The 9,900-nt window shown below is 37.4% G+C and overlaps 2 protein-coding genes across 2 annotated transcripts; both read left to right on the forward strand.

Annotated features, from left to right (window-relative positions):
* Positions 1–1,014: 1,014 nt before the first annotated feature.
* On the forward strand, positions 1,015–4,871 carry LOC113283984 (GDT1-like protein 4). Its single transcript, XM_026533368.1, has 9 exons — positions 1,015–1,551; positions 1,653–1,724; positions 1,801–1,959; positions 2,715–2,813; positions 3,476–3,548; positions 3,698–3,780; positions 3,988–4,071; positions 4,252–4,311; positions 4,487–4,871. The coding sequence occupies exons 1-9, from the start codon at positions 1,462–1,464 to the stop codon at positions 4,673–4,675; spliced, it is 909 nt and encodes a 302-aa protein (XP_026389153.1). The 5' UTR covers positions 1,015–1,461; the 3' UTR covers positions 4,676–4,871.
* A 184-nt stretch (positions 4,872–5,055) lies between these two features.
* LOC113283983 (putative pentatricopeptide repeat-containing protein At1g68930) lies at positions 5,056–7,562 on the forward strand. The gene has a single exon (XM_026533367.1). The coding sequence runs from the start codon at positions 5,078–5,080 to the stop codon at positions 7,043–7,045; it is 1,968 nt and encodes a 655-aa protein (XP_026389152.1). The 5' UTR covers positions 5,056–5,077; the 3' UTR covers positions 7,046–7,562.
* The last annotated feature ends 2,338 nt before the right edge of the window (positions 7,563–9,900 follow it).

Consider the following 9,900-nt stretch of genomic DNA (forward strand, 5'->3'; position numbering starts at 1 on the left):
GGTTCAGTTAACTGAGTCAGCTGTGGTCATTTTTAAAAATATCTTTTATAATTTGGTCCAAAAAATTAACGTTTGGTCCTAGGGTTTTGTTCACCCACCCAATTTTTTTTTTGTTACTAAAATACTCTTTCACTACCATATGAAAACCAGAATCAATTTCATTTTTATTTTCTCTCTCCTACTTCATCTGCTTCTCCAGAACCATTGCTAAGGTTTACGAAGACTGATTCTGGTTTTGATACGAAGATTCACTCGATTTATAGCAGATTAATTAGGAAGTGATTGCTACGAAGAGTAATTATGGTTTTATGCATTTGATTTCTGGTTTTAGAAGACTGATTCGATTTACAGATGTGATTTTGGTTTTTCGAAAATTTATTGGATTTGATGGAGTTGATTTCGGAATTAAAGATCAAATTTACGAAGATTTGATATTCCAAGATTGGAGTTGATTTGATATTTGGAGATTGGAGTTGATTTTTTTGGATTTGATCTGAACTCTTCTTATTTCTGGTGAGTATTCATACTAGTTCCTTTTCTGATTGTATTTTTAATTGAAATAATTTTGTAGATCGGCTGTGTGTCTCTTCTTATCAGGAGTTCAATAGGTTTAGTGAAAGCCTAATGTGTGTTTAAGTGAAAGCCTAATGTGTGTTTACAAATCATGTGTTAAGTTTATGCATTGTAGATTAGTTTGTTGTTTGATTTTAAGAGCAATGTGAGTGAACTCTATTAAAGCTTCATTTATTAGAATGAATATTTTGTTTAAGAAGAAGTATTCCTGCTGCTTTGTTTTATTTTTTTTACTTTGTTATTTTGTTAAGAAGAAGATTTCCATTTTAAAAATGGACCTTAAGTTTATGCATTATAGATTAGTTTGTTGTCTGATTTTTAAGAACAATATGAATGAACTGTGTTGGCTTCATTTTTACAGCCTTGTTGATAGGGGATATCAGATTTACCAAAGAGGATACTAAATACCACCTCGGTAAATTGGCATCCATGAAATTTTGAGTCATGTGGTAAAAGGAAGAGTAAATTTTGGATGACATCACAAATTTCTAGATCGCAAAGCCCATTTTTCTACACGCCAATAAAGTCGTTGCATCCACCGGATATTTAGGAAGGAACGCCGAAGTGGTGGTCCTCTCCTCACTCCTCGTAGTGGCTTCCAGTTCCAGTAGTGTCGGTGACATTTCATTACCGAACTCCAAAAATCCAACCACAAGCATGACGAATATTAGTTGATTCCACCCCAAATTAAGTCAAAGAAAAAGAAGACTGTGTATCATCATCAGATCCGTATTTCGTATAATCGACTCCAGTGGGTGGTGCGTATTTTGGAAAGCGATTCCGTGTGACAAAACACGGGATCTCTCTCTCTTTCTGACTTCTTCTTCTTTCTCATTTCTACTTCTTCTTCGATCTCTAATTCCGGAGGTCGTCTTGCCGGTGGTAGTTATGGATTCGCGTAGAAGAAGACCTGGAGAACTGAATGTGTTATGCTATGCTTTCCTCTTTCTCTTGATTTCAGTTCCTGTTTTTGCTCAGGTAATTTCTACATTTCTCTTGGATCCACCTCCTTTTTTTTTTTAATAAATTAATCATGAAATTAGGGTTAATTTCTGTGTGTGATTTTTAAATTTGTGTAGGAGACAGAAGTGGAAGAATCGAATAAGGAATTGCCAAAGGGATCTGTTAAAGACTTAGGTCGCCGTAGTAAAGTAAGTAAAATTAGTAGTGTGGAATGTTTTTGATTTTGTGTTTGGTTATTCATTGTTTGAAATTGTTGATCATCAGATAGTATTAGACCCACTTGATAATGTAAACAACAACAACAACAAGAATGATATCAATGATGTGCTTGGGGATGTTGGAGTTGGTGAATTTGCGGGATCTGATGGTCTTGGAGTCTTTGATGCTTTCTTTGCCAGTTTGTCTATGATCCTAGTTAGCGAGGTAGGTTTCTGGACACATTTATGATTTTCGCATTTTCTTTATCATGCAGGAATTGGTTGCATGGCCTTATTGTTGGTTGTGTCCATGTGATATATCTCAAAGTTACTAGAATTGTCTTAGGTAACATTTTATTTTTCCTTAAATGTCTCGTTAATTGAACCAGTTTTTAATTGATCATTTGCGGAATAGTTTGACACCGTGGACAGACATGTTCGAAATATTGTATTAAAGGTCTACATTGACTGCCAAATTCGTTTCCTTCTTTTGGACATTTCAGAGAATAGAAAACTGAAAGAAAACAAGTTGATGTGATTTTAGATAGTGAGTGCCACTTGTTGTGCACTTTTAATTAGGGATTTGGTGCCTTGAAGAAAGGACCTTGAATCATTTCTTAGAGGCTCATTTTGTTGGAAGTTTGTTTCTGAAGTCCGAACTCTAGGTTTGATTAGTCAATGACTATATGGGTCTTTATGCATGTAGACTTTCTGCTGTAGAGTTGTAACTTGTATACCAATGCGAAAATGAATTACTTGAGAATGAATTCTGCTTATCCATCAGATCTCTTCAAATGTACAGATAATATTTTTAGCTTTTTGTTATAATCTGTTCTGTAAGGGTTCGTATTTATTCCAACTTGCTAGACGTGTGTTGTAAATCTTGAGTAAATGAAAGAAGACGTTTAATATAATTCCTTGCTTAACCAATGCATATTTGCTTGTATTTTGATCTGATGTTGATACCCCCATTTCTGCTAGATTGGAGATGAAACGTTTATTATAGCAGCACTAATGGCTATGCGCCATCCAAAGTCGATTGTTCTGTCTGGTGCACTTTCTGCATTGTTCGTGATGACGGTAAGAGAACTTCTAATTTCTGATGGGCGTGAAGCAGCAATGCCCTTTTTTTCTTGATCCGATTCTTCTTTTCTTCTTTTTTTGCCGGTGTTGCAAGAATGGGCAGCGTTAAACCAATGTCAACATATGAGTATTCATTTAGATTCCAAGGCAACAATTGCAGCATTCTTAACACAAGAAATTACCTTGGTTTGCTACTTCAGGATGGTAGAGAATTTGTGATAGTTTGACAGAAATTGAATTTGTCCATAGTTACAGAGAATTAAACTTCTCTGCAGATAAGCTAGGAAAGAAAGGAGGTGGCCTTGCAATGAGTGAAATTGAAGTTTTCGACATCAGGCTTCATTTCTTATTAAATCTTAGAAGTTCCTTACATGAAGTACTATAGATTCTTTTAGTCATTTCTGGTTGTTTCCTTAATTTTCTGTTCAGTCTCTAAGTTCTTCTTTTTGTTTCTTGTGGCTCTGGAAATGGTGCTTCAGTTTTGATTGTAACTACTCTTTTTGTTAATATATAAAACCTAATTGATCGTGCAAAAAAAAAGAAGCATGCATGGGTCTGCCAATTATGCAGGTCCTGGCTGGTACCTTCTCCTAGTTGGTTGTTAATTGGATTCCCTGTCAATGTTCTGTACTCTGAATGTCAAACTCCTGTATTTGTAGGTGCTTTCTACTGGACTTGGTCGGATAGTGCCAAATCTGATATCGAGGAAGCACACTAACAGTGCAGCTACAGGTATTTACTTTAACCGTTTGAGGATGGTTGGCTGTTGCTTATTTATGTTGGGTGCCTGGCCCAATTTAGTGTTAGTCCAACAACTGCACTGGTAGTCTGTTAGTCGTAGCACTTGGTTTAATGGTTGTTTTATGCTGTCATATATCCAGTTCTCTATGCATTTTTTGGGTTACGTCTTCTTTACATTGCTTGGAGATCAGAAAAGGCAAATCAGAAGAAGGAAATAGAAGAAGTATGTTTCTGATTCTTAAACTTCTGATTGCATTCTTGTATTTGTGGAAGTTGTACAAACTGTTGAAGTTTGCTTACAAAGAAACTCTGCAACTTTTCTTTAGATGCTTAGACGAAGTCTGTTAATGCTTGATTTACTTGTTCAACACATATACTGTTGCTTTCACTTTTGATCCTTATCTGTATGAGTTTCCTTTTATCGTTATAGGTAGAAGAGAAGTTGGAAGGGGGGCAAGGAAAATCAACTTTTCGCCGATTTTTATCAAGATTTCTAACTCCAATCTTCTTAGAGGTATACACAAATGCTATTATGGTTTCGCAGTTACTTTTCTCCATTCAACATCTGCTTGAGAGTTTGGAAGCTTTTATAAGGATTATCCTTTAGCTTTTGATAGCAAAAGAAGTTCATCACATTATCTTACCAGTGTAATCGTTTCTGATTAGAGTTTTCCATGTCTACTTTCTTGTGCAGTCTTTTATTCTGACATTTCTAGCTGAATGGGGTGATCGCAGTCAGATTGCTACAATCGCTGTAAGATTTCTCTGCTTAGAATTTGAATTATTTTTGTATATGCTTGCTTTAGTCGGTAGCGTAATTTTTGTGTATAAAATCTAATTTCACTCAATTATGGTTGAAGAAGTCTAATTTTCAACTGTGCATCATTTAGAAAGTGTCATTGATTGTTATGCAATTTTCATGCCCGCAGCTAGCGACTCATAAAAACGCAGTTGGGGTAGCTGTTGGAGCATGTATAGGTCACACAATCTGCACATCAATAGCTGTAGTTGGAGGAAGCATGTTGGCTTCGAAGATCTCACAAGGAACAGTTGCAATGGTTGGCGGCCTACTCTTCCTCGGCTTCTCTTTGTCATCTTATTTCTATCCCCCAATGTAATTTCAACTCAATACTGAACTGATTTATTGCAAATGATGCAATCAATACCCATAATCTTTCTTTTTCTTTTTTACGAAAACTTTATATGTAGCAGTTAGCTTACCATTTTTATTTATGGTTGTCTTAGCATATGTACTTTCACTTTGTTTCTTATGCTTGTATCACAGTGAAGAAGTTAAAGTTTTTGCTCGACTCATTATCTCTTGTACCCCTTTCCTTGTCTTGCATCATCCAGCCTAAAACTAAAACTCTTCGACTAAATAAGCAATCACGGTACGTGTTTGCTGTGTCAAAATTAAAACTCTTCCTAGTCGGGCCTGTTTAATTGCTGTTTCAGCCGGACTCCGCGTTGTATAAAGCTTTTCTCCATGAATGGTTGGGTGCCATTCATAGCAACTCAAAATGCACTATCTGAGATCACAAGTCGTCTACAAAGGCCCATTATGGACAGAAATTGCTTTTAAATGCTTAAACCTTCTGAAGCTGTTCCTAGTTCGAGAAGCCGGTATGTCGGTATCCACTGCCCTGAGGATTTCGACCGTTAGTACTACCAGAATTTCGAAATTCCCTCTTTTTCCAATTCTCCACCGAACATACACTTCTACTCCCCATTTCCAAACTCAAACAGATAAAAGTTTCCATAATACGGTAGATGTTAATAGACTCCATGGAGAAGCAATAAAGACTGGTTTCATAGGAGATCTTCAATACTGCAACCATCTCTTGAATTTGTATGGGAGAAAATGTGACCTCTGCGGTGCACAAAAGTTGTTCGACGAAATGCCTGATCGTGATGTTAGAACATGGACTATTCTGATTAAAGGTTTTGCTGGGGTGCGACGACATGAAGTTTCTTTGGATCTTTTTAAGCAAATGCAAATTCAAGGTATTTTCCCGAACTGTTATACGTTATCTTGTATTATGAACTGTCGTGCCAGTATCATGAGTCTGAAAATTGGTAAGGCGATTCATGGATGGATCATTGCAAGTGGGGTTGAATTAGATGTTTCTTCAGAGAATTCTATTGTTGATTTTTACGTTAAATGTGGAGCTTTTGATTGTGCGAGTAGAGTGTTTGAATTGATGAATGAGAAGGATACGGTGTCGTGGAATATTATGATTGCTGGGTATTTAGAAATTGGAGATACAGAGAAATCAATTGAGTTATTTAGAAGATTGCCTGTAAAAGATGTTGCAAGTTGGAACACGATAATTGTTGGGCAAATGAGAAATGGGTTCAATGAAGTTGCTTTAGAGCTTCTGTGTCAGATGAGGGGAAGTGGGTGTCTGTTCAATGAAAGGTCTTTCTCCATTGCCTTACTCTTAGCTGCTTCTCTGTCGATGTTGGACTTAGGAAAACAGATTCATAGTCAATTACTAAGAACTGGATTTCATCAAGATAATTTTATAAGAAATTCACTAATAGACATGTACTGCAAATGCAGCGAAATGAGAAAAGCTTCATTTGTTTTCAGTAAAACTCAACACCTGCTGCAGTGTCAGATAGAGAATACGGTTTCGTGGAGCTCGTTAATTTCTGGGTATGTTCAGAAGGTTAACACTAAAGAGGCTTTTAAGCTCTTCCGCGAGATGGTTCGTGAAGGAGTTAAGGTAAATCAGTTCACCCTAACAAGTGTAGTTTCAGCCTGTTCTGATGCAGCATGTTTGGAGGAAGGTACAGAATTCCATGCTTTCCTTAAGAAACTAGGGCACCAAGTTAATGTCTTCTTAGTATCTGCATTGGTCGATATGTACTCTAAATGTGGAAGCCTGGATGATGCTATATCGGTATTCTTTGAAAGTAGCCTTACGAGGAATACTGTACTATGGACGTCATTGATATCTGGCTGTGGATTGCATGGGAAAGGCAGAGAGGCGATTCGGGTTTTCGAGCTTATGTTGAAGGAAGGGATTAAGCCAAATGATATTAGTTTTCTAGGACTCTTATCTGGGTGCAGCCATGCGGGGTTAGTTGAAGAAGGTAAAAAATACTTCAGAATGATGAAAGAAGATTACAGGATAGTTCCTGGACTGGAACATTTTACTTGTATGGTTAATCTATTAGGACGAGAAGGAAATTTAAATGAAGCGAAGGAGTTCATACAAGAAAACAGTATCTCCCATCTAATTCCGGTGTGGAAAGCATTCTTAGCTGCTTGCAATGTTCATAAAAATGCGGAACTGGCGGCATGGGCTTCTGAGAAACTGCTTCATTTGGAACCAAATGATGCTGGGTCTTATATTCTGCTATCGAACATCTCAACAGAAAATCACAGGTGGGAAGATGCAGCTGAGATTAGAAGTTTGATGCAAAATAAAGGAGTTAAGAAGTCCTCTGGTCAGTCTTGGATCCAACTGAGGAATTGGTAGACTGATGGAGTTCCAAAACTGTCTCGCGTGAGATGTGAAAGAAGGAAAGTCAGTTGTTCACCTTTCTTTCTTGATGAGGAACCTGTGGTTGTAACGATACATGAGTCCATCACAAGGGAGACCTATTCAAGTAATGATACGTTGAAAGTGTACAGAGTGCTGCGTCCATCTATCAGCCACAAAATAACTGTAAGAGATGCATATCAATTTCATCAGTATAAGCATGCTGAGTATTCTTCGGGTGGTAAACCAGAACCTTATTGTTTCTCGTACAAATAATTTTGGTGGTGTTTAGTTGGTCCATTCATGAAGAAAAATAGTGCATATCTCTCTACTCTTGCTTCAGAAGATAATTTCTGAATTCCAGAACAGGTAACTCTGATAAGTCATATCTCCTCTTTACATATTGCACATGTAACATGTCTTGACTCAGAATTTTGATAGACGGATTCATGGGCTGGATTTGTCTCATCTTTCTTATTGAATCAGAGTGAGTCCTACATTTGTTGTTAGAACTTAATGGCTCCTTCATGAAACTGATATTTATAGATGTTTGCATTCTGAACATTCAGTCCAATTGTCCACCTTCTAGACTGCAGATAGTAAAATTAGTCTCAAGCTTAAAGACCACCATTAGCTCTACATTCTATGGTCACTTTTAGAGACTAAAGAAAGCTATTGAGTCTGGCCAGATTTTGACACTTCTTAAAGAGACCATATTGCAGTACACAGTGCTTAAAGTTAAAATTATATCACTTGGTCCTTAAAACCGCTTTCTTGACACAAACTAAACTTTGAAGTTTTGATTGTTGATTAGACTTGAATTCCTTCGGATTTTTACTCTATCAAGCAATTCCTCGGAAAAAAAAATGCTAAAACTTAGCCTGAGATGCAAGCAGTTCAAATCAGCGTTTGTTGGCCTGTTATTGCTGAACCCAGGAGGAGTTTCCCTGGTAATCAATTTAGGACCTGGCCGGACGTCTCGGGCCGGCCCGGACTAATGTATATATTGGGAACCTTCTATATTTAGGACCTCTTCTGCTCTCAACCATAATATAAAGGAGCAGTTGTTTTTGCATAGGTGCGTTTCCGAATCAGTAAGATTTGATCTTAATTAGGGTTCTTTGTTAAATTGTATCTAGAAGAAAATATGGATGAGGGAAAAAACCAATTAACACTTTCAAACCGTCTTGATGACAAATCAGTACAAGATATACTTGCCCACCTTCATCGTTGGTTCTCCTGGGACTGCGAAATGGGATTCTGATCGGCGGGCAAAATATTTATTACAGATAGATGGACACATGGCTTTAGAGGATAGTGTGGATGAGTATGTCATAAAGTTATGGATATCTGATGATAGTTACAAGGAGAAGAGGATGACAACAAATTGGACCGAGGAAACTATATGGCTTCCTTCTCCCTTTCAAGAAGGGCATTATTTCCAGTCCAAGGAACTGATGAAATAATCATACCATCACAAATCCCCGCCAATATTGATCCGACTCCGAGAAGATTTGTAAGTGTATATGTTTATAATCGGACTATGAAGAGCTGTTCCCAAAAGATTGACATCAGTGGTGTATCAGCGTTATTGACATCTCCGTATCCTTACAGCATGTACGTTTATCACGAAAGTCTTGTACCTATTCAAGATGCAGAGAAGAAGCTCGATCGGCCAACATCACTGGTGGTCTAGAGATAGAAGACACAACTGTTGGGACAACGCCTTTTAATTTGAATTGTGCACGAGTTGGCATATGTTTCTTGTTTGGTTGGTGCTAAAAGCTTTTTTCTTTTTCTTTTTAAGACTTTGGATTTGGATGAGCGCCTGCACAACAACAACCAAATCCTGCCACACACAAACACCACAATGAAACAGGCAAAACATAGTCCAGATGCAGACATAAAATTTCGCTGTGACCGGAAATCCCCCGTTGTGCCAAGCACTCCAGAATTTGGATTATTACACCCAAACAAATTGATACCAGCAGCCATATAAGAACTTGAAAACAAATGAATAGTTTACAAGATTGCTCTCTCAAGATTCATGCACCTGGTCTCGTATCTCTATCGTGCCAGAGTAATGTTCCAAAGGAATTCATCTTGTCTACTCCAACACTAGTTGAAGCAGAGGTTGCAGTTTTGTTAAACGATTATTATGTTCCAACAACGGAGCAAAGGATTGGTGAGGCTGAAACTATAAGTAGACTTCTTCGAGCGCTTACACATGTAAGACGTCTATCTGTTTCCGAACGAACACTACAGGTATTCTTGGTTGTTGTTATCTCTGGAGTAGTTTCTGTTTCTTTTTTCCTTCTTTGGCCTAACTCCGTGAAACTGATCCATTTGTTGCTAATGCCATGGGGAAGAATAGCTCCTGTTCTTTGCAGATGATAAGTTAAAAAACTTGCCAACATTCGATAATGTCAAACAGTTGACTATAACTGAGGAAGTAGACAGTCATGAACTATTAATTGCTGTACTCAAAGCAACACCAAATCTTGAGTCACTCATATTTGATAATGTAAGTGCACGTTACTGCTAACCAACAATGTATTTGCAGTTATTGTTCTGATATCTGACGACTTTTTTATCTAATTCAAATTTAGTTGGTTACTACGTCTTACCCTGGGAGGAAGGTCGATATCGTTAACACTGGATGTTTATTTAATCATCTTAAATTTATTTGCTTTCGGCAATTCATTGGTAAGCCGAGGGAGATGAAGTGGGTGAAACTTATTTTGAAGAATGCAAAGTATTTACAAACAATGAGTATCTCATACGGAACTGATACTTCAATTTGCATGGATGACCGAAAAAGCAAAGAAGAGCTCATGGTAGAGGTACCAAAT

This window comes from Papaver somniferum, chromosome 5 (genome assembly GCF_003573695.1).
Source record: "Papaver somniferum cultivar HN1 chromosome 5, ASM357369v1, whole genome shotgun sequence".
Taxonomy (NCBI): Eukaryota; Viridiplantae; Streptophyta; class Magnoliopsida; order Ranunculales; family Papaveraceae; genus Papaver; species Papaver somniferum.

What these genes read in the sequence shown, in the direction of transcription:
- LOC113283984 (XM_026533368.1), top strand. Translation starts at nt 1,462, where the DNA reads ATGGATTCGCGTAGAAGAAGACCTGGAGAACTGAATGTGTTATGCTAT. An exon ending in CTGCATTGTTCGTGATGACG is followed by an intron (nt 2,814 to 3,475) that starts GTAAGAGAACTT and finishes CTGTATTTGTAG; the next exon opens with GTGCTTTCTACTGGACTTGG. An exon ending in GTCAGATTGCTACAATCGCT is followed by an intron (nt 4,312 to 4,486) that starts GTAAGATTTCTC and finishes TCATGCCCGCAG; the next exon opens with CTAGCGACTCATAAAAACGC.
- LOC113283983 (XM_026533367.1), top strand. Translation starts at nt 5,078, where the DNA reads ATGCACTATCTGAGATCACAAGTCGTCTACAAAGGCCCATTATGGACA.